The 25,377-nt window shown below is 44.2% G+C and overlaps 1 protein-coding gene and 3 non-coding genes across 4 annotated transcripts; all 4 read left to right on the forward strand.

Moving 5' to 3' along the window:
* The first annotated feature begins 8,551 nt into the window (after positions 1–8,551).
* Positions 8,552–12,038, forward strand: LOC115125594 (small ribosomal subunit protein uS7). The gene is made up of 6 exons (XM_029655112.2): positions 8,552–8,657; positions 9,708–9,817; positions 10,100–10,309; positions 11,207–11,335; positions 11,689–11,787; positions 11,932–12,038. Coding segments are annotated over exons 1-6 (618 nt in total). The 5' UTR covers positions 8,552–8,656; the 3' UTR covers positions 12,001–12,038.
* LOC115125597 (small nucleolar RNA SNORA3/SNORA45 family) lies at positions 9,881–10,012 on the forward strand. The gene has a single exon (XR_003863003.1). It is a non-coding gene; the product is annotated as a small nucleolar RNA SNORA3/SNORA45 family (small nucleolar RNA).
* Positions 10,467–10,593, forward strand: LOC115125595 (small nucleolar RNA SNORA65). The gene has a single exon (XR_003863001.1). It is a non-coding gene; the product is annotated as a small nucleolar RNA SNORA65 (small nucleolar RNA).
* LOC115125596 (small nucleolar RNA SNORA3/SNORA45 family) lies at positions 11,466–11,596 on the forward strand. Its single transcript, XR_003863002.1, has one exon. It is a non-coding gene; the product is annotated as a small nucleolar RNA SNORA3/SNORA45 family (small nucleolar RNA).
* Positions 12,039–25,377: the final 13,339 nt, after the last annotated feature.

Here is a 25,377-nt window from a genome sequence, read left to right on the forward strand (position 1 = left end):
ACCCAGTCAAGCCGCACTGCTTCTTGACACACTGCTCGCTTAACCCGGAAGCCAGCTGTACCAATGTGTCGGAGGAAACACCATCCAACTGGCGACAGTGTCAGTGTGCATGCGCCCGGCCCGCCACAAGAGTCGCTAGAGAGCGATGGGACAAGGACATCCCGGTTGACCAAACCCTGCCCTAACCTGGACGACGCTGGGCCAATTGTGTGCCGCCTCATGGGTCTCCCGGTCGCGTCCGGCTGCGACACAGCTCGGGATCGAACCCGGATCTGTAGTGACGCCTCTAGCACTGCGATGCAGTGCCACTCGTGAGGCCCCCTAACCCTGAATTTCTAATAAAATAATTCCCTACAAATCTCACTACTCCCACCCCCCCACCCAAAAGACAACCCACTCCCCATTCCCGGTCAACCTCGCTGACCCTATCAAACTACCTCTCCCTTTATACATCATAGAGTTCACTAAATAATATGTTGAACCGTTTCCTCTACCATACATCCATTACACATTCCAGTACCATGTTTCCCTATCAATCTTAAGGATGGATTCAATCCCGTACGCCCTAATCTCATCCTACACAACGTAACCTCCCTTCTGTTCCCATTACATGAAACCATCTCCTGTACACATTTCCTTGTATTATAAAAATGTCTACCCTTACTACTTTCATCCCATTGTCTAACCCATTTTTCCTGAATCTGTACCTGTATATCCACAATATTATTTCCACTGCTCTTTTTGCTATTATATCTACTATATCATTTACATAAACACCTTTATGAGCCGGAATCCAACAGAACTGAATTTCACTACCATTTCTTTGCAACCCCATTATTTCCAGCCGAACATATTACTACTCTTCTTGGTTGCTCCTCCTCTATCCATTGCAATCCAACAATTAATCAAACCATTTCTGTTGAATATACAGATAAATCACTAGTTAGTCTTTTGCATAGATCCACATCCAACTCAGGAATAAATACACCTGCTCCTGTCTTCCCATTCATGGAATCCTTTGAACCATCTGCATACACTGCAAGACAAGAATAAAACGTTTGAACATATTGATCCACTATTGTTCCTACATTATCTTCACACCACTGTTTCTTTTCTTCTATCAGGCTAAGATCAACATGTGGTGTTGTATAGAACCACAGTGGCACATTTCCTATTGCCACAGATGGCCCTATAACAACATCTCTGAGTCCATATTCATCAACCCTTTTTCCAATCTCTGGGCCAAAACCCTTCTTTTGATATCGTTCATAATCCCAAACATCTTCCAATACTGTCCGTGTAGGATGATCTACCGTACTAGCCTTCAGTCTTGCCCAGTATGCCAGGACTAGCTTAACTCCAAGGGAAAGTTTCCCCAGTATCTCCTTGTAAAGTCTCAACCAGTGTAGTTTTAAAATGCACCATCGCACATCCTGAGTGCCCTCACTTGCATCATATCAAGGTGCAACAACGATGTAAAAGCTGCAGAACCACATACAAAGCACCTGTAATCTACGGACGATCTCATCAAAGTACAATAAATATTCAGTAAAGATTGCCTATCTGCCCCCCAATCATGACCAACTATTGTCCTCGTAAGTTTTAATACTTTCTTACATTTAATACATGTCTCAATACATGTAATATGATGTCTCGTGTAAGCTTCATCAAACCATAGCCCCAAATACTTAAGTTCTGCTACTCTTTCCATTTGTTCTCCATATAATTGAACACTGACATCTTCCTTAATCTTTTTGTTAGCAAACAACATACATGTATGGCAAGATTTAGATCAAGATAACTTGAAACCCCATGAAAAGGACCATTCCTCCACTGCTACAACAGCACCTTGCATTTTCTCTATTGCATAAGAAATATTCCTTTCCAAATGGCACCATCATCTGCATATAAGGCCGCTCCTATATCCTGTCCAATATCCCCAAAGATATCATCACTCATCATCGTGAATAAGATGGGACTAATATCAGTACCCTGTGGAGTTCCATTTTCCACCTCGTATTCTCTTGATAACTCCAATCCCATCCTTACCTGGAAGGTTCAGTCAAGCAAGAAATCCATAATCCAATTGTACATTCTCCCACTAATACCCATTCCATTCCATTTAATCTGTAGACCTTCCCTCCACATTGTATCATTTACTTTTCAATGTCAAAATATACTATTGACATCAATTCCTTCATTGCCAAATCTTTGGTCACCTCAGTACTAACTGTAACTAATTCATCAAGGGTAGTCCTTCCTTTTCTGAATCCACTCTGGTATGGACTTAATAGACTCCTATGTTCCAGATAATAAATCCATCTTCCTACAATCAACTTTTCCATTGATGTACAGAGATTTGATGTAAGTGCAAAAGGTCTATAATTAGCAGGACTGGATGGATCTTTACCAGGCTTCCAGTCAAGTGTCTTCTTCTTCGTCTATGATATAATGGCAGTCAGCAAACCAACGTTAAAGGTGCATACTGCCACCTACTGTGCTGGAGTGTGTGGTCAATCACAGTTTACAACATTTCTAAATCATATTACCTAACTCAGTACTTCTGAGAAAATAAAAAAAGAGCCCTTACTAACTTCTAATAGACACTCCCACATCCCCAAAATCCCTTCCAAACCCCTCAAACCTCAATGACCCTATACTCTTTCCCTCGCCAACATACTTACAACAATATAACAACACATGCTCCACCGTTTCATTGACCAGACACAAACCATTCACATGCTTGCCAACTAGATATAAGGACGAGTTCAATGTACAATGTCCTAAGCGCAATCGAGAAAACACCACCTTCCTAATCTGACCTTTGAATCTTGGTCCACCGACCTTTCTTTGGAGGGCAGATAAATGCCGGCTCAGAGTCCCATATCTTATGCCACACATCTATCCAAATGTCTCTGATCTTACATTTGGCCTCACCTCTACCCAGTGGAACATTAATATCAATTATATCTTGTTTCAAAGCTCTTTTACATAACTGGTCTACAATTTAATTCCCTTCCAAAGCCCGAATGTGCTGGGACCCAGCAGAATCTCACTACTACGCCCATTCTCTCAATTCTCCATAATAACATGAATACCTCCAATAGTAGGTCACTCCTATTAGATTTACCCGTTGAAAAACTATTCAATACAGACAGAGAATCTGAGCATACTATAATTCTAACAGGTTGTACATCCTCCACCCACTGGAGGGCAACTATTATCGCCAACATTTCAACTGAGTATACTGACAGTTCATCTGTTAGTCTTCTACATATCTGCACATCAGATTCGGGAATGTAAACACCTGCTCCTGTGCGCCCACTATCCGGGTCCTTGGATCCATCTGTGAAAAGCAGTCAAAAAGCATAAAAATTTCTACCGATGTAATTGTCAACCAGTTTCTCTATATCACTGACATCTGATCAATCTTTCCTTTTCTCTACCAAGGTTAGATCAACAACAGGATCTGGGAGTAACCATGGAGGAACATCTCCTATCACCACAGAAGGGCCAACCTCCAACTCCCTAAAACCATTCTCATCAGCAAGCTTCCCAACTGTCCAACCAAAACCACTGCCTTGTCTACTAGTATATTCCCAATAGTAATCTAGAACAGTAGCAGTGGGATGCTCAACCTCACAGCCTTTCAACTAGAGGTCGACTGATTATGATTTTTCAACGCCGATACCGATACCGATTATTGGAGGGCCAAAAAGGCTGGTACCGATTAATCAGCCGATTAAAAAAAAATCTATTTGTAATAATGACAATTACAACAATACTGAATTAACACTTATTTTAACTTAATATAATACACAAATTAAATCAATTTAACCTCAAGTAGATAATGAAACATGTTCAATTTGGTTTAAATAATGCAAAAACAAAGTGTTGGAGAAGAACGTAAAAGTGCAATATGTGCTATGTGAGAAAGCTAATGTTTCAGTTCCTTGCTCAGAACATGAGAACATATGAAAGCTGGTGGTTCCTTTTAACATGAGTCTTCAATATTCCCAGGTAAGAAGTTTTAGGTTGTAGTTATTATAGGACTATTTCCCTCTATACCATTTATATTTCATTAACCTTTGACTATTGGATGTTCTTATAGGTGTAACGGATGTGAAATAGCTAGCTAGTTAGCGGTGGTGCGCGCTAAATAGCGTTTCAATCGGTGACGTCACTTGCTCTAAGACCTTGAAGTAGTGGTTCCCCTTGCTCTGCAAGAGCCGCAGCTTTTGTGGAGCGATGGGTAACGATGCTTTGTGGGTGACTGTTGTTGATGTGTGCAGAGAGTCCCTGGTTCGCGCCCAGGTATGGGCGAGGGGGACGGTCTAACGTTATACTGTGACATAGGCACTTTAGTATTGCCACTGTAACAGTATAGCTTCCGTCCCTCTCCTCGCTCCTCCCTGGGCTCGAACCAGCAACACAAAGACAACAGCCACCACATCGAAGCAGCGTTACCCATGCAAAGCAAGGGAAACAACCACCCCAAGGCTCAGAGCAAGTGAAGTTTGAAACGCTAACTAGCCAGCCATTTCACTTCGGTCACACCAGCCTCATCTCGGGAGTTGATGGGTTTGAAGTCATAAACAGCGCAATGCTTGACGCACAACGAAAAGCTGCTGGCAAAACGCAGGAAAGTGCTGTTTGAATGAATGTTTACGCGCCTTTTACGCGCCTGCTTCTGCCGACCACCGCTCAGTAATATCATCAAGCATGTGTAGTTAACTAGTGATTATGATTGATTGTTTTTTTATAAGATAAGTTTAATGCTAGCTAGCAACTTACCTTGGCTTACTGCATTCGCGTAACAGGCAGCCTCCTTGTGGAGTGCAATGAGAGAGAGGCAGGTCGTTATTGTGTTGGACTAGTTAACTGTAACGTTGCAAGATTGGATCCCCCCAGCTGACAAGGTGAAAATCTGTCTTTCTGCCCCTGAACAAGGTAGTTAACCCACCGTTCCTAGGCCGTCATTGAAAATAAGCATGTGTTCTTAACTGACTTGCCTAGTTAAATAAAGATTAAATAAAGGTGTAAAAAAAAATAATAATAATAAATCGGCAAATCGACGCCCAAAAATACCGATTTCCGATTGTTATGAAAACTTGAAATCGGCCCTAATTAATCGACCGACCTCTACTTTCAACCCAATAAGCTAATGACCATTTTTTTTACGCCGTATATCCAAAAGCATCTCACCTGCCTCCACTAGTAAGGCACATACAGATGTTAATTTAAATGCACCAATACACATCCTTAAAGCTATATACTGGTTTCTGTCCAGCTTCTGAAGCCAAGTCTTCGCCACTGTTCCATAAACTATACACCTGTAATCAATTGTTGTCCTGATCAGAGCTCTACAAATATCCATCAACGATTGTCTGTCAGCACGCCATTCATAACCAGAGACTGAGCGCATACACTTTGTTTCAGCATTCATGACATGATCTTTCCGTGTACGGTACCAGTCAAAGACAAACCTACTCATTCAAGAGTGTGCAAAGCTGTCATCAACGCAAAGGATGGCTACTTAGAAGAATCTCAAATATATTTTTGATTTGTTTAACACTTATTTGGTTACTACATGATTCCATATGTGTTATTTCATAGTTTCTGTCTTCACGATTATTCTACAATGTAGAAAATAGTAAAAATAAAGAAAACCTTTGAATGAGTGTTCCAACTTTTGACTGGTACTGTATTTCTTAAACTCCTGACCGTTAGCAATAACGTTTCTGGTATTCCTCTGAACGATAACATAAAACCTTAACTCTAATTATCATCATACGGAGACATTCCATCATTAGTATTATTAGGAGTCAACATATCAACAATCATGAAGAGAGTAACATCTTTCACTCCTAAAAACTTTTCTGCTTCCACAATTATCTTCAATTAACAATTAACTTGGCAGTTCTTTCTACAAACGCAGTCATGTTGATAACCTTTCCAATTAAGGGTATAAAGTCAATCTGATGAACTATTAAGGTGTCCTTTTAAGCATTTGTGAGAGCAAGATTTCTGAACAGGTCTCGTATCCGTATCTGGACCAACTTAAGCAACATTTCCTACAGTAGGTCCCGTTATTCCAGGACTGACCCTATTATCTCCATCATTCTGCATAATAGTTCCACCAATCTGCTTAATAGTTCCACCCATCTGCCTAATAGTTCCACCCACCTGCTTAATAGTTCCACCAATCTGCTTAATAGTTCCACCCATCTGACTAATAGTTCCACCAATCTGCTTAATAGTTCCACCCATCTGCTTAATAGTTTTACCAATCTGCTTAATAGTTCCACCCATCTGCTTAATAGTTCCACCATCTGCTTAATTGTTCCACCCATCTGCTTAATAGTTTCACCCATCTGCTTAATAGTTCCACCCATCTGCTTAATAGTCCCACCCATCTGCTTAATAGTTCCTCCAATCTGCTTAATAGTTTCACCCATCTGCTTAATAGTTCCACCCTTCTGCCTTGCAGCCTCTGCATAAGAGACATTATGAGTGATTTTTTATATCTTTGGGTCTCTCTAAGCCTCTTTCTGAACCTGGCATCCACCAAATGCTGCACTGTGTTCCCCCCCACAATTACAACATTTAACCTTGACATTGTTCCCACATTCCCCATAATCATGTTCCACTCCACACTTGGCACATCTTTCTTTCCTTTGCACAGAACCACATGTCCCATTATTTGGTATTTAAAACACCTTAATGGAGGTGGAACAAACTCTAACAGTGAAAGCCAGGAAGCCCATTTGTACTTTCTTAAGTAAAACCTCCTCAAACATTAATAGTGACAGGCTTTCACTTCTCTGTCCCTCTTTCTTACTGAACAGCCTTTTGGCTTCAACCAATATGCCCCCTCTACATTTTATATCATCTATGGACATACAGTGCATTTAGAAAGTTGTCAGACCCCTTGACTTTTTCCACATTTTGTTACATTACAGCCTTACTCCAAAATAGATTAAATAGTTTAAAAAAACTTTTTTCCCCACATCAATTTAGACATAATACCCCATAATGACCTAGCAAAAACAGGTTTAAGTAATTTTTTTGCAAATTTATAAAACACAAAAATTGAAATATAACATTTACATAAGTATTCAGACCCTTTACTTAGTAATTTGTTGAAGCACCTTTAGCAGCAATTATAGCCCCGAGTCTAATTGGTTATGACACTACAAGCTTGGCACACCAGTATTTGGGGAGTTTCTCCCATTCTTATCTTCAGATCCTTTCAAGCTCTGTCAGGTTGGATGGTGACCGTTGCTGCACAGCTATTTTCAGGTCCAGGCTCTGGCGGGGCCACTCAAGAACATTCAGACTTGTCCCGAAGCCACCCCTGCATTGTCTTGGCTGTGTGCTTACGGTTGTTGTTCTGCTGGAAGGTGAACCTTCGCCCCAGTCTGAGGTCATGAGCGCTCTGGAGCAGGTTTTCACGAAGGATCTCTCTGTACTTTGCTCCGTTCAGCTTTCCCTCGATCCTGACTAGTCTCCCAGTCCCTGCCGCTGAAAAACATCCCCACACCATGACGCTTCCACCACTATGCTTCCCTGTAGGGATGATGCCAGGTTTTCTGCAGACGTGACGCTTGGTATTCAGGCCAAAGAGTTCAATCTTGGTTTCATCAGACCAGAGGATCTTGTTTCTCATGGTCTGAAGGACCTTTAGGTGCCTTTTGTAAAACTCCAAGCTGGCTGTCATTTCCCTTTTACTGAGGAGGAGCTTCCGTCTGGCCACTCTACCATAAAGGCCTGATTGGTGGAGTGCTGCAGAGATGGTTGTCCTTCTGGAAGGTTCTCCCATCTCCACAGAGGAACTCTGGAGTTCTTTCAGAGTGACCATCTGGTTCTTGGTCACCTCCCTGATCAAGGTCCTTCTGCCCCGATTGCTCAGTTTGGCCAGGTGGCCAGCTCAAGGAAGAGTCTTGGTTGTTCCAAACTTCTTCTATTTAAGAATGATGTGTTCACCACTGTGTTCTTGGGGACCGTCAATGCTGCAGAAACTTTTTGATACCCTTCCCCAGATCTGTGTCTCGACACAATCCTGTCGCTGAGCTCTACGGACAATTCCTTCAACTTCATCGCTTGGTTTTTGCTTTGACATGCACTATCAACTGTGGGACTTTATATAGACAGGTGTGTGCCTTTCCAAATCATGTCCAATCAATTGAATTTACCACAGGTGGACTCCAATCAAGTTGAAGAAACATCTCAAGGATGATCAATGGAAACAGGATGCACCTGAGCTCCATTTCGAGTCTCATACCAAAGGGTCTGAATACTTATGCAAATAAGCTATTTCGGTTTCTTTATTTTTAATAAATTAGCAGAAATGTATTAAAACCTGTTTTCGACTAGTCATTATGTGGTATTGTGTGTAGATTGATGAGGGAAAAATGTAATTTAATAAATGTTTTAATATGGTGTAACGTAACAAAATATGGAAAAAGTAGATGGGTCAGAATGCTTTCCGAATGCACTGTACATATCGGAGATGGGATTTCTGCCATTGAACTACAACTCCATAAAAGCAGTGCAATCCAGTTACCTCATTTCCGCCTCCCGGTATATCTGTTTGATGCGCCCTGAATAGGCCCTTTTCCGGCTTTGAGAAGTGTGGTGCAGAACGGCAAACACAAGTGAGTGGAAAAATGTTACAATTTTCAAGGCCAAAATTGCATGAAAACGCACAATGTCCAACTATCGTACGTGTAACATTGCTTGTTTGACTTTGAGTCGGAAGTAAATCAGTTTATAGTCCGAAGTCGATTTTAAATCACTCGAGTGTTTTTACCGGCCTTCAGCCGGGGCAGATGAACTTCATGCTTACACGTGCGACACTGCTAGTTGGCTTCCTATTTAGCGTCCTCCCGGGACCACTCGGAACATTGTTGCTATGCAAGATGTTCAGTTTGTTGTTAAACACATGTTTATCTCATGTTTAGCTCATAATGCCATTAGCCATAAATCGTTCGATAGTAGACTCGGGCTGACTTTAGCCTTTTGGGCCTACTGTCGTGTCTGCTCTTATTCACATTGCCTTTAAGTTTTTATCCCGACTATTTAATATAATTTAACTACTTACACCAATATTTGTGCTGTCCATGTGTAGCCCAGCCCACGTTGCTATCACTAACGTTGACTGTATAATGGATAACGTTGGCTAGCAGGTTAGCTAGCTCTTCGTGTGTTACTAACAGTGGCAGCCATTCCTTCCTGATGTTGATGGCTTTATCATGAATCATTTTCTCATGTCACCTAGCATTATGCTAACTAGTTGAGCCGTAATGTGGTAGTATCAATATCGTGATGTGGTTATTTTTACTGTTTTTGATTTCACCTTTATTTAACCAGGTAGACTAGTTGAGAACAAGTTCTCATTTACAACTGCGACCTGGTCAAGATAAAGCAAAGCAGTTCGACACAGAGTTACACAATGGAATAAACAAACATACAGTGAATAATACAAAGTCTATATACAGTGTGTACAAATAAGGTATGATAAGGGAGGAGGCAATAAATGGGGCATAGTGTCGAAGTAATTACAATTTTGTAATATCATTGATTAGTGTGGCATACCATTTTTACAAGGCCTTTGCCATGGAACCTGGGGTCAGACATTGTGGTACCATGACTCTCGTAATTAAATCCATCAATATTACCTGACTAAATCTTCTGTTTTTCATCAGTGACTTCAGAGTCGTGGGAGACTGCCCCTGCAGTGGCTGAAACGCCAGAAATCAAGCTCTTCGGGAAATGGAGCACAGACGATGTTCAGATCAATGACATCTCCCTGCAGGTAGGGCATTTCAATGTTTGATTTGTGACTAGGCACTATAAAACACAATTGTTTGTTTGTGTAAGCGAGGCTAGAGTCACGCCTTTACGACCCTCATTGTCCTGGTGTGCTAGAGTGCTCGCAGAGTAAACTTCTTTGCATATTCATTGGCTGTAGTCTCATGTGGCCCAGTCAATCACCAGCTCAGAAACATGAACATCGATGTATTCCCTGTTAACCTGGACATTGAAATGTAAGTTATTGGGAAGGGAACTAGTATTGATGCCTTTTCCGTCAACTCAGGATTACATTGCTGTGAAGGAGAAGTACGCTAAGTACCTGCCACACTCTGGAGGCCGTTATGCTGCCAAGCGTTTCCGCAAGGCCCAGTGCCCCATTGTGGAACGTCTCACCAACTCTATGATGATGCATGGCCGCAACAACGGCAAGAAGCTGATGACCTGTCGCATTGTGAAGCACGCCTTCGAGATCATCCACTTGCTGACCGGGGAGGTACGTACCTTATTCAAAAATGTTTTTGTCCCAAATATCACCGCATCCCCCTTCATAGTGCACTGCTATGGTCCTTGGTCAAAAGTAGTGCACTAAATGTGGAATAGGGTCCAATTTGAAATGCGGACTTAGCCTTGAACTCCATGCCTGTCAGCTTCCCGCCACTATGCTGGTCTGTTTCAGTGACTGAGTATAATCCAGTGGAGGCTCAGATAGACCCAGCTCTAGGAAGCAGGGCTGCCTAAACAAATGGGCAACTCTGTGCCGAAAGGCCTGGAACAAACACCACGTGAAAATTGTTCTGCTTTCTTACGTCCATGCCTACGTTACTGTTATCACCCCAATTTTACTGGTCACCTCTATGTCCCATATGTCCTGTTAGGTTCTTATTTTTCAGCGTAAATAACCCACGGACTCTAGTGAAGCTTTAACCAAGTTTAATTCTGCCCAAGGTCCTGTACAGCTGTAATCAGACAACCCAACATTTATCCCATCCAGATTTTATCTCACTTAAGACTCTCCTTCTCTCCAATCCTTACATATTCCAGGCTCTACAGCAAGATAATAGAGGGTAACCGGATACCAAACGTTTATTACTCAAGAGAATCTGTCCTCGCCACCTGACCTCAACCCCTCCATCTAATCCAGATGTCCATCTGTCTCCCCTCTATCAATATGTTGCTCTCTTGTCACAACACATTCCACAGCTTTGTCTTTCTACAGAGACCCAGTCTCTTTCACTCCTTAATATACTATGCGCCTGATCTATCATGTCTTTAATATCTCAATGTTGAATCCAAACGTACGCTCGGGGTGTCTTTGCCTGTGAGATTTGTACCCCTGGATTCCAGTACGGTTGTGGTGGTTGACTTTGTCTCCTCTGCCTTGTCCTCTCAGAACCCCCTGCAGGTGCTGGTCAATGCCATCATAAACAGCGGACCTCGTGAGGACTCCACCCGTATTGGTCGTGCTGGTACCGTTAGGAGGCAAGCTGTGGACGTGTCCCCTCTGCGTAGAGTCAACCAGGTAAAAGAGACTGCTGCCACATTCTCCTCCAACTCTGCCTGTTGCCACTTGGTTCACTGCCAAATCTAGGCTACATCACAAGTGAAGTTACAGGAATATAAAACTTGTTTGTACATTTCTCTTTTGTGCACACGAGGCTAGAGTCACGCCATTACAAACTCATTGTCCTGGTGTGCTAGAGTGCTCGTAGAGTAAACATCTTTGCCTATTCATTGGCTGTAGTCTCTTGTGGCCCAGTCAATCACCAGCTCAGATACAGAACCTCCATTTTGACTTGTTTTGGTGTAAAGATTCACAACATAGTTTATTTATATTCTGTTTATGGCTGCTCACTGTCTTGTCTCCTGTCTCAGGCGATCTGGCTACTTTGCACTGGAGCAAGAGAAGCTGCTTTCAGGAACATCAAGACTATCGCAGAGTGCCTTGCCGATGAGCTGATCAATGCAGCTAAGGTGAGACTGTTTGTTGAAGGTGTAGTCTCAATTGTGATTTCAGTACCATACAGATTTGGTTTTGTTAATCAGATTTTTCACATCTGCTGTTATGTTGGGAGGGTTTGTTCACCAGTGTTCATCAGTGTGTTTGTGTTTTGTCAGGGTTCTTCTAACTCCTACGCCATCAAGAAGAAGGACGAGTTGGAGAGGGTCGCCAAGTCCAACCGTTAAAATTGTTCCTTTCTAAAAAAATAAAATGAGGAAATACATTTGAGGACTTCCATTGTTTTTTAAAAGTTGAATGTGGTATGGTGTTTAGTAACACTTATAAAGGCCTGAATACAGGACATTTGAGGAATGAGTCAAATGTTTAAAATTCATTTATTTGATAATCTACTAAATTACTTGAATATAAATTAATGCAGCATCTTAGGTGCCTACTATTGACTGGACTACTAAAAGGTAAATGTCAGTGCTTTATCGCTAATGAGGACTTTGCAACAACACCTAAGTACTGTGACAAACGATGCCAGTTTATTTTGAGGTACTGCACTAAATATACAGTGGGGCAAAAAGTATTTAGTCAGCCACCAATTGTGCAAGTTCTCCCACTTAAAAAGATGAGGCCTGTATAATCTTCATCATAGGTACACTTGGACTATGACAGACAAAATGAGAAATCCAGAAAATCACATTTTAGGATTTATAATGAATTTATTTGCAAATTATGGTGGAAAAAAAGTATTTGGTCAATAACAAAAGTTTATCTCAATAGTTTGTCATTGCCAACAAAGGGTATATAACGGGTCAAACGTTTTCTGTAAGTCTTCACAAGGTTTTCACACACTTGCTGGTATTTTGGCCCATTCCTCCATGCAGATCTCCTCTAGAGCAGTGATGTTTTGGGGCTGTTGCTGGGGAACACGGACTTTCAACTCCCAAAGATTTTCTATGGGTTTGAGATCTGGAGACTGGCTAGGCCACTCCAGGACCTTGAAATGCTTCTTACGAAGCCACTCCTTCGTTGCCCAGGCGGTGTGTTTGGAATCATTGTCATGCTGAAAGACCCAGCCACGTTTCATCTTCAATGCCCTTGCTGATGGTAGGCTTTGGTACTTTGGTCCCAGCTCTCTGCAGGTCATTCACTAGGTCCCCCCGTGTGGTTCTGGGATTTTTGCTCACCGTTCTTGTGATCATTTTGACCCCACGGGGTGAGATCTTGCGTGGAGCCCCAGATCGAGGGAGATTATCAGTGGTCTTGTATGTCTTCCATTTCCTAATAATTGCTCCCACAGTTGATTTCTTCAGACCAAGCTGCTTACCTATTGCAGATTCAGTCTTCCCAGCCTGGTGCAGGTCTACAATTTTGTTTCTGGTGTCCTTTGACAGCTGGTCTTGGCCATAGTGGAGTTTGGAGTGTGACTGTTTGAGGTTGTGGACAGGTGTCTTTTATACAGGTAATGAGTGGAGGACAGAGGAGCCTACTAAAGAAGTTACAGGTCTGTGAGAGCCAGAAATCTTGCTTGTTTGTAGGTGACCAAATACTTATCACCATAATTTGCAAATAAATTCATGAAAAATCGTACGTCATTTTCTGGATTTTTTTTCTATTTTGTCTCATAGTTGAAGTGTACCTATGATACATTACAGGCCTCATATTTTTAAGTGTGAGAACTTGCACAATTGGTGGCTGCCTAAATACTTCTTGCCCCACAGTACAAAAGTATGTGGACACCCCTTCTGGGGCGGCAGGGTAGCCTAGTGGTTAGAGCGTTGGACTAGTAACCGGAAGGGTACAAATCTGTCGTTCTGCCCCTGAACAGGCAGTTACCCACTGTTCCTAGGCTGTCATTGAAAATAAGAATTTGTTAACTGACTTGCCTGGTTAAATAAAGGTAAAAAAAAAAAATTGGTTCAGCCATACCGGTAGCTGGCGGTGTATAAAATCGCGTGCAAGGCCACGCAATCTCCCTAGACAAACATTTGCAGTAGAATGGCCTTACTGACGCGCTCAGTGGCTTATGTGGCGCTGTCATGGGATGCCACCTTTCCAACAAGTCAGTTCATGTTTCTGCCTTGCTAGAGCTTCCCTGGTCAACTGGTGTGGTTACTGTGAAGTAGAAATGTCTGGGAGCAACAATGGCTCAGCCGTGAAGTGGTAGGCCACACAAGCTCATAGAACGGGACTGCAGAGTGTTTAAAAAAAAAATCTGTCTGTTGCAACACTCGAGAGCCTTAGATCTGCCCATTTGCCATCTGCGATGGATACTACAGCTGGCTCGGAGCCCTTCGGTCCTCGGGGTTTGCAAAACCCCTCGAGGCGACAGACCGTCTGGACCTCAGTTGTTGTCATCGGCAGCTCTATTGTAAGCAACATCTTGGTTCCCAGGGCTAAACCCCTGTTCTACCACAGGAGCACGAGAACAGGACATAACAAGGCTGCTTCTTACTGTTCTACCCAGGAACACGAGTACAGGACATAACAAGGCTGCTTCAGACTGTTACCCAGGAGAACAGGACATAACAAGGCTGCTTCTGACTGTTCTACCCAGGAGCATGAGTACAGGGACTTAAGACTGCTTCTGACTGTTCTGCGACACGCTGGTAGCTGACGCTGTCATAGTCCATGTGGGGTCAAATGACAGAAGGGCTAGCTCTGAACTTATTAAAATAGATTTAAAGAACTAATTCTAGCACTGAAAGATTTTTAAATTGTCCAATTTCAGGTCAGGTCATAAGGCTGATTCTGACTTATACTACAGGACATAACAAGGCTGCTTCTGACTGTTACCCAGGAGCACGAGTACTGGACATAACAAGGCTGATTCTGACTGTTATACCACAGGAGCACGAGTACAGGACATAACAAGGCTGCTTCTGACTGTTATACCACAGGAGCACGAGTACAGGACATAACAAGGCCGCTTCTGACTGTTACCCAGGAGCACGAGTACAGGACATAACAAGGCTGCTTCTGACTGTGTTACCCAGGAGCACGAGTACAGGACATAACAAGGCTGCTTCTGACTGTTATACCACAGGAGCACGAGTACAGGACATAACAAGGCTGCTTCTGACTGTTATACCACATGAGCACGAGTACAGGACATAACAAGGCTGATTCTGACTGTTATACCACAGGAGCACGAGTACAGGACATAACAAGGCTGCTTCTGACTGTTCTACCACATGAGCACGAGTACAGGACATAACAAGGCTGCTTCTGACTGTTACCCAGGAGCACGAGTACAGGACATAACAAGGCTGCTTCTGACTGTTATACCACAGGAGCACGAGTACAGGACATAACAAGGCTGCTTCTGACTGTTCTACCACATGAGCACGAGTACAGGACATAACAAGGCTGCTTCTGACTGTTACCCAGGAGCACGAGTACAGGACATAACAAGGCTGCTTCTGACTGTTATACCACAGGAGCACGAGTATAGGACATAACAAGGCTGATTCTGACTGTTATACCACAGGAGCACGAGTACAGGACATAAGGCTGCTTCAGACTGTTCTACACAGGAGCACGAGAACAGGACATAACAAGGCTGCTTCAGACTGTTCTACCACAGGAGCACGAGTACAGGACATAACAAGGCCGCTTCTGACTGTTCTACCACAGGAGCACGAGTACAGGACATAACAAGGCCGCTTCAGACTGTTCTACCACAGGAGCACGAGTACAGGACATAACAAGGCCGCTTCAGACTGTTCTACCACAGGAGCACGAGTACAGGACATAACAAGGCTGCTTCAGACTGTTCTACCCAGGAACACGAGTACAGGACATAACAAGGCTGCTTCTGACTGTTACCCAGGAGCACGAGTACTGGACATAACAAGGCTGATTCTGACTGTTATACCACAGGAGCACGAGTACAGGACATAACAAGGCTGCTTCAGACTGTTCTACCCAGGAACATGAGTACAGGACATAACAAGGCTGCTTCTGACTGTTCTACCACATGAGCACGAGTACAGGACATAACAAGGCTGCTTCTGACTGTTACCCAGGAGCACGAGTACAGGACATAACAAGGCTGCTTCTGACTGTTATACCACAGGAGCACGAGTATAGGACATAACAAGGCTGATTCTGACTGTTATACCACAGGAGCACGAGTACAGGACATTGCTTCAGACTGTTCTACCACAGGAGCACGAGAACAGGACATAACAAGGCTGCTTCAGACTGTTCTACCACAGGAGCACGAGTACAGGACATAACAAGGCCGCTTCAGACTGTTCTACCACAGGAGCACGAGTACAGGACATAACAAGGCTGCTTCAGACTGTTCTACAGACTGTTCTATAACAAGGCTGCACTGTTAGCACAGAGCACAGGACATAACAAGGCTGCTTCTGACTGTTATACCACAGGAGCACGAGTACAGGACATAACAAGGCCGCTTCTGACTGTTCTACCACAGGAGCACGAGTACAGGACATAACAAGGCCGCTTCAGACTGTTCTACCACAGGAGCACGAGTACAGGACATAACAAGGCTGCTTCTGACTGTTCTACCACATGAGCACGAGTACAGGACATAACAAGGCTGCTTCTGACTGTTATACCACAGGAGCACGAGTACAGGACATAAGGCTGCTTCAGACTGTTCTACCACAGGAGCACGAGTACAGGACATAACAAGGCTGCTTCAGACTGTTCTACCACAGGAGCACGAGAACAGGACATAACAAGGCACGAGTACAGGACATAACAAGGCTTTCAGACTGTTCTACCACAGGAGCACACTGACCACAGGACACGAGTACAGGACATAACAAGGCTGCTTCAGACTGTTCTACCACAGGAGCACGAGTACAGGACATAACAAGGCTGCTTCAGACTGTTCTACCACAGGAACATGAGTACAGGACATAACAAGGCTGCTTCTGACTGTTCTACCACAGAGCACGAGTACAGGACATAACAAGGCTGCTTCAGACTGTTCTACCACAGGAGCACATAACAAGAGTACAGGACATAACAAGGCTGCTTCTGACTGTTATACCACAGGAGCACGAGTATAGGACATAACAAGGCTGATTCTGACTGTTATACCACAGGAGCACGAGTACAGGACATAAGGCTGCTTCAGACTGTTCTACACAGGAGCACGAGAACAGGACATAACAAGGCTGCTTCAGACTGTTCTACCACAGGAGCACGAGTACAGGACATAACAAGGCTGCTTCTGACTGTTATACCACAGGAGCACGAGTATAGGACATAACAAGGCTGATTCTGACTGTTATACCACAGGAGCACGAGTACAGGACATAAGGCTGCTTCAGACTGTTCTACACAGGAGCACGAGAACAGGACATAACAAGGCCGCTTCAGACTGTTCTACCACAGGAGCACGAGTACAGGACATAACAAGGCCGCTTCTGACTGTTCTACCACAGGAGCAGGACATAACAAGGCCGCTTCAGACTGTTCTACCACAGGAGCAGGACATAACAAGGCCGCTTCAGACTGTTCTACCACAGGAGCACGAGTACAGGACATAACAAGGCCGACTTCAGACTGTTCTAACCACAGGAGCACGAGTACAGGACATAACAAGGCCGCTTCAGACTGTTCTACCACAGGAGCACGAGTACAGGACATAACAAGGCTGCTTCAGACTGTTCTACCCAGGAACACGAGTACAGGACATAACAAGGCTGCTTCTGACTGTTACCCAGGAGCACGAGTACTGGACATAACAAGGCTGATTCTGACTGTTATACCACAGGAGCACGAGTACAGGACATAACAGGACACTAACAAGGCTGGACTTGCTTCAGACTGTTCTACCCAGGAACATGAGTACAGGACATAACAAGGCTGCTTCTGACTGTTCTACCACAGGAGCACGAGTACAGGAACATACTGTTCTACAAGGCACGAGTACAGGACATTCTGACTGTTATACCCAGGAGCACGAGTACAGGACATAACAAGGCTGCTTCTGACTGTTATACCACAGGAGCACGAGTATAGGACATAACAAGGCTGATTCTGACTGTTATACCACAGGAGCACGAGTACAGGACATAAGGCTGCTTCAGACTGTTCTACACAGGAGCACGAGAACAGGACATAACAAGGCTGCTTCAGACTGTTCTACCACAGGAGCACGACAGGACATAACAAGGCCGCTTCAGACTGTTCTACCACATGAGCACGAGTACAGGACATAACAAGGCTGCTTCTGACTGTTACCCAGGAGCACGAGTACAGGACATAACAAGGCTGCTTCTGACTGTTATACCACAGGAGCACATAACAAGGCTGATTCTGACTGTTATACCACAGGAGCACGAGTACAGGACATAAGGCTGCTTCTGACTGTTATACCACAGGAGCACGAGTACAGGACATAACAAGGCTGCTTCAGACTGTTCTACCACAGGAGCACGAGTACAGGACATAACAAGGCTGCTTCTGTTCTACTGTAACAAGGCTGATTCTGACTGTTACCACAGGAGCACGAGTACAGGACATAACAAGGCTTCTGTTCTACCAGGAGCACGAGAGGACATAACAAGGCTGATTCAGACTGTTCTACCACAGGACAGGACATAACAAGGCCGCTTCAGACTGTTCTACCACAGGAGCACGAGTACAGGACATAACAAGGCCGCTTCAGACTGTTCTACCACAGGAGCACGAGTACAGGACATAACAAGGCTGCTTCAGACTGTTCTACCCAGGAGCACTTCAGACTGTTCTACCCAGGAACACGAGAACAGGCTGCTTCTGACTGTTCTACCCAGGAACACGAGTACAGGACACAAGGCTGCTTCTGACTGTTATACCACAGGAGCACGAGTACAGGACATAACAAGGCTGCTTCAGACTGTTCTACCCAGGAACATGAGTACAGGACATAACAAGGCTGCTTCTGACTGTTCTACCACATGAGCACGAGTACAGGACATAACAAGGCTGCTTCTGACTGTTACCCAGGAGCACGAGTACAGGACATAACAAGGCTGCTTCTGACTGTTATACCACAGGAGCACGAGTATAGGACATAACAAGGCTGATTCTGACTGTTATACCACAGGAGCACGAGTACAGGACATAAGGCTGCTTCAGACTGTTCTACACAGGAGCACGAGAACAGGACATAACAAGGCTGCTTCAGACTGTTCTACCACAGGAGCACGAGTACAGGACATAACAAGGCCGCTTCAGACTGTTCTACCACATGAGCACGAGTACAGGACATAACAAGGCTGCTTCTGACTGTTACCCAGGAGCACGAGTACAGGACATAACAAGGCTGCTTCTGACTGTTATACCACAGGAGCACGAGTATAGGACATAACAAGGCTGATTCTGACTGTTATACCACAGGAGCACGAGTACAGGACATAAGGCTGCTTCAGACTGTTCTACACAGGAGCACGAGAACAGGACATAACAAGGCTGCTTCAGACTGTTCTACCACAGGAGCACGAGTACAGGACATAACAAGGCCGCTTCTGACTGTTCTACCACAGGAGCACGAGTACAGGACATAACAAGGCCGCTTCAGACTGTTCTACCACAGGAGCACGAGTACAGGACATAACAAGGCCGCTTCAGACTGTTCTACCACAGGAGCACGAGTACAGGACATAACAAGGCCGCTTCAGACTGTTCTACCACAGGAGCACGAGTACAGGACATAACAAGGCTGCTTCAGACTGTTCTACTACCCAGGAGGAACACGAGTACAGGACACACAACAAGGCTGCTTCAGACTGTTTCTGACTGTTCTACCACATGAGCACAGGACATAACAAGGCTGCTTCTGACTGTTACCCAGGAGCACGAGTACAGGACATAACAAGGCTGCTTCTGACTGTTATACCACAGGAGCACGAGTATAGGACATAACAAGGCTGATTCTGACTGTTATACCACAGGAGCACGAGTATAGGACATAACAAGGCTGATTCTGACTGTTATACCACAGGAGCACGAGTACAGGACATAAGGCTGCTTCAGACTGTTCTACACAGGAGCACGAGAACAGGACATAACAAGGCCGCTTCTGACTGTTCTACCACAGGAGCACGAGTACAGGACATAACAAGGCCGCTTCAGACTGTTCTACCACAGGAGCACGAGTACAGGACATAACAAGGCCGCTTCAGACTGTTCTACCACAGGAGCACGAGTACAGGACATAACAAGGCTGCTTCTGACTGTGTTACCCAGGAGCACGAGTACAGGACATAACAAGGCTGCTTCTGACTGTTATACCACAGGAGCACGAGTACAGGACATAACAAGGCTGCTTCTGACTGTTATACCACATGAGCACGAGTACAGGACATAACAAGGCTGATTCTGACTGTTATACCACAGGAGCACGAGTACAGGACATAACAAGGCTGCTTCTGACTGTTCTACCACATGAGCACGAGTACAGGACATAACAAGGCTGCTTCTGACTGTTACCCAGGAGCACGAGTACAGGACATAACAAGGCTGCTTCTGACTGTTATACCACAGGAGCACGAGTACAGGACATAACAAGGCTGCTTCTGACTGTTCTACCACATGAGCACGAGTACAGGACATAACAAGGCTGCTTCTGACTGGAGCACGAGTTAACAAGGCTGCTTCTGACTGTTCTACCACAGGAGCACGAGTACAGGACATAACAAGGCTGCTTCTGACTGTTATACCACAGGAGCACGAGTATAGGACATAACAAGGCTGATTCTGACTGTTATACCACAGGAGCACGAGTACAGGACATAAGGCTGCTTCAGACTGTTCTACACAGGAGCACGAGAACAGGACATAACAAGGCCGCTTCTGACTGTTCTACCACAGGAGCACGAGTACAGGACATAACAAGGCCGCTTCAGACTGTTCTACCACAGGAGCACGAGTACAGGACATAACAAGGCCGCTTCAGACTGTTCTACCACAGGAGCACGAGTACAGGACATAACAAGGCCGCTTCAGACTGTTCTACCACAGGAGCACGAGTACAGGACATAACAAGGCTGCTTCAGACTGTTCTACCCAGGAACACGAGTACAGGACATAACAAGGCTGCTTCTGACTGTTACCCAGGAGCACGAGTACTGGACATAACAAGGCTGATTCTGACTGTTATACCACAGGAGCACGAGTACAGGACATAACAAGGCTGCTTCAGACTGTTCTACCCAGGAACATGAGTACAGGACATAACAATGCTGCTTCTGACTGTTATACCACAGGAGCACGAGTACAGGACATAAGGCTGCTTCAGACTGTTCTACACAGGAGCACGAGAACAGGACATAACAAGGCTGCTTCAGACTGTTCTACCACAGGAGCACGAGTACAGGACATAACAAGGCCGCTTCAGACTGTTCTACCACATGAGCACGAGTACAGGACATAACAAGGCTGCTTCTGACATGTTAACAAGGCTGCTTCTGACTGCCCAGGAGCACGAGTACAGGACATAACAAGGCTGCTTCTGACTGTTATACCACAGGAGCACGAGTATAGGACATAACAAGGCTGATTCTGACTGTTATACCACACAGAGCACGGAGTACAGGACATAAGGCTGCTTCAGACTGTTCTACACAGGAGCACGAGAACAGGACATAACAAGGCTGCTTCAGACTGTTCTACCACAGGAGCACGAGTACAGGACATAACAAGGCCGCTTCTGACTGTTCTACCACAGGAGCACGAGTACAGGACATAACAAGGCCGCTTCAGACTGTTCTACCACAGGAGCACGAGTACAGGACATAACAAGGCCGCTTCAGACTGTTCTACCACAGGAGCACGAGTACAGGACATAACAAGGCCGCTTCAGACTGTTCTACCACAGGAGCACGAGTACAGGACATAACAAGGCCGCTTCAGACTGTTCTACCACAGGAGCACGAGTACAGGACATAACAAGGCTGCTTCAGACTGTTCTACCCAGGAACACGAGAACAGGACATAACAAGGCTGCTTCAGACTGTTATACCACAGGAGCACGAGTACAGGACATAAGGCTGCTTCAGACTGTTCTACACAGGAGCACGAGAACAGGACATAACAAGGCTGCTTCAGACTGTTCTACCACAGGAGCACGAGTACAGGACATAACAAGGCTGCTTCAGACTGTTCTACCCAGGAACACGAGTACAGGACATAACAAGGCTGCTTCTGACTGTTCTACCACATGAGCACGAGTACAGGACATAACAAGGCTGCTTCTGACTGTTACCCAGGAGCACGAGTACAGGACATAACAAGGCTGCTTCTGACTGTTATACCACAGGAGCACGAGTATAGGACATAACAAGGCTGATTCTGACTGTTATACCACAGGAGCACGAGTATAGGACATAACAAGGCTGATTCTGACTGTTATACCACAGGAGCACGAGTACAGGACATAAGGCTGCTTCAGACTGTTCTACACAGGAGCACGAGAACAGGACATAACAAGGCTGCTTCAGACTGTTCTACCACAGGAGCACGAGTACAGGACATAACAAGGCCGCTTCTGACTGTTCTACCACAGGAGCACGAGTACAGGACATAACAAGGCTTCTTCAGACTGTTCTACCCAGGAGCACGAAAACAGGACAAAACAAAGCTGCTTCTGACTGTGTTACCCAGGAGAATGAGAACAGGACATAACAAGGCTGCTTCAGACTGTTCTACCCAGGAACACGAGTACAGGACATAACAAGGCTGCTTCAGACTGTTCTACCCAGGAGCACGAGTACAGGACATAACAAGGCTGAACTAATTCTAGCACTGAAAGATTTTTAAAAAATTGTCCAATTTCAGGTCAGGTCCATCTTTGGGCTGCGGGTGTGAAAGATTCAGCAGGCTACTGGCATTACACGCGTGGCAAAACTACTTTTATAGATAACTTTGACACCTTCTGGAAACAGACGATACTCTACAGGAATGACGGTATCCATCCAAATCATATTGGCTCCTAGACTGTCCATGAATTTCAAGGCTCAGTTAATCCCTACCGTTGTGCTGCAGTTGTCATAATGCTGCATCAAATGTACATTATCCCAGGGGTGTTGGCAGACACAATGTAAGTAACTTAATTTATGTCTCCCTAACTGCCCTGAATACCTCTGATCCTACAGCTATTGTATGCAGTAATCATGTGCCTATGAACCAGCGTCACGGCTAGCACTGAGGCGGTGCCTGATTTCCTTTCCCTAGTAGGAAGTCCACTGTGAGCAGCACACCGTGCACTATCAGCTCAAATATAAATAACATGAACAAGTCTACTTCTGATAAGCTTCCCAGTAAAGCATAAAAAACAATCAACCAACCCAGAAAAGTGTTTAAAAAATAGCCCAGAGTAACATACAAGTTAATAACTTTATGAACCTTGTTTCATTGTAACAGATGACACTCATTCTGACGATCTCTTTAAATAACTCACTTAGATCATACCTTTGATAGTGGCAGCAATACATGGTTATAACATCTACCGAAAAGATATGCCAATGGGGGCGGTGTTGCGGCCTAATATTCAGAACCACATTCCTGTAAAGCTTAGAGAGGATCTCATATTAAATACTGTTGAAATAATATGGCATCTGCCTCATCTCAAGCCTATTCTTATGGGAAGCTGCTATAGACCAAGTGCTAACAGTCAGTATCTGGATAATATGTGTGAAATGCTTGATAATGTATGTGATATCAACAACAGAGGTAAAGTGGCAAGAAAAAGTATGTGAACCCTTTGGAAATACCTGGATTTCTGCATATATTGGTCATAAAATTTGATCTGATCATCTAGGTCACAACAATAGACAAACGCAGTCTGCTTAAACGAATAACACACAAACAATTATACGCTTTCATGTCTTTATTGAACACACCGTGTAAACATTCACAGTGCAGGGTGGAAAAGTATGTGAACCCTTGGATTTAATAACTGGTTGACCCTCCTTTGGCAGCAATAACCTCAACCAAACGTTTTCTGTAGTTGCGGATCAGACCTGCACAACTGTCAGGAGGATTTTCTTTTACCATTCCTCTTTACAAAACTGTTTCAGTTCAGCAATATTCTTGGGATGTCTGGTGCACACTGCTGTCTTGAGGTCATGCCACAGCATCTCAATCGGGTTGAGGTCAGGACTCCCTGTCTTAGGTCAGTTAGGATCACCACTTTTAAGAATGTGAAATGACTGGGCCACTCCAGAAGGCTTATTTTCTTCTGTTGAAGCTATTCTATTGTTGATTTACTTCTGTGTTTTGGGTCGTTGTCCTGTTGCATCACCCAACTTCTGTTGAGCTTCAATTGGCGGACAGATAGACTAACATTCTCCTGCAAAATATCTTGATAAACTTGGGAAATCAAGGCCTGGGCCCTGAGGCAGCAAAGCAGCCCCAAACCATGATGCTCCCTCCACCATACTTTATAGTTGGGATGAGGTTTTGATGTTGGTGTGCTGTGCCTTTTTTTCTCCACACATAGTGGTGTGTTCCTTCCAAACAACTAAACTGTAGTTTCATCTGTCCACAGAATATTTTGCCAGTAGAGCTGTGGAACATCCAGGTGCATTTTTGCAAACTTCAGACGTGCAGCAATGGGTTTTTTTGGACAGCAGTGGCTTCTTCCTTGGTGTCCTCCCATGAACACCATTCTTGTTTAGTGTTATACGTATTGTAGACTCGTCAACAGATATGTTAGCATGTTCAAGAGATTTCTGTAAGTCTTTAGCTGACACTCTAGGATTCTTCTTAACCTCATTGAGCATTATGCACTGTGCTCTTGCAGTCATCTTTGCAGGACGGCCACTCCTAGGGAGTGTAGCAACAGTGCTGAACCTTCTCCATTTATAGACAATCTGTCTTACCGTGGACTGATGAACATCAAGGCTTTTAGAGATACTTTTGTAACCCTTTCCAGCTTTATGCAAGTCTACAATTCTTAATCTTAGGTCTTCTGAGATCTCTTGTTTGAGGCATGGTTCACATCAGGCAATGCTTCTTGTGAATAGCAATCTCAGATTTTGTGAGTGTTTTTTATAGGGCAAGGCAGCTCTAACCAACATCTCTAATCTCGTCTCATTGATATGAATCCAGGTTAGCTGACTCCAATTAGCCTTTGGAGAAGTCATTAGCCTAGGGGTTCGCATACTTTTTCAAACCTACAATGTGAATGTTTAAAGGATGTATTCAATATAGACAACACAAATACAATCATTTGTGTTATTAGTTTAAGCACACTGTTTGTCTATTGTTGTGAAATCCAGGTAATTCCGAAGGGTTCACATACTTTTTCATGCAACAGAGAGGTATAATTTCTGGGTGATTTAAATATTGACTGGCTTTCATCAAGCTGCCCACTCAAGAAAAAACATCAAACTGTAACCAGTGCCTGGTTCAGGTTATCAGTCAACCTAAGAGGGTACTTACAAACAGCACAGGAATTAAATCATCAACATCTATTGATCAGATCTTTACTAAGGCTGCAGAAATGTGCTTTAAAGCAGTAGCCAAATCCATAGGATGATCACAATATAGTAGCCATATCTAGGAAAACCTAAGTTCCAAAGGCTGGGCCTAATATAGTGTATAAGAGGTCATACAATAAGTTTTGTAGTGATTCTTCTGTT

The sequence above is a fragment of the Oncorhynchus nerka genome, linkage group LG4, assembly GCF_034236695.1.
Source record: "Oncorhynchus nerka isolate Pitt River linkage group LG4, Oner_Uvic_2.0, whole genome shotgun sequence".
Taxonomy (NCBI): domain Eukaryota; kingdom Metazoa; phylum Chordata; class Actinopteri; order Salmoniformes; family Salmonidae; genus Oncorhynchus; species Oncorhynchus nerka.

Bases quoted from the DNA above. Each gene is read 5' to 3' on its own strand.
- LOC115125594 (XM_029655112.2), top strand. The intron at 11,336-11,688 runs GTAAAAGAGACT...CTCCTGTCTCAG, and splicing joins CTCTGCGTAGAGTCAACCAG to GCGATCTGGCTACTTTGCAC. The intron at 11,788-11,931 runs GTGAGACTGTTT...GTGTTTTGTCAG, and splicing joins AGCTGATCAATGCAGCTAAG to GGTTCTTCTAACTCCTACGC.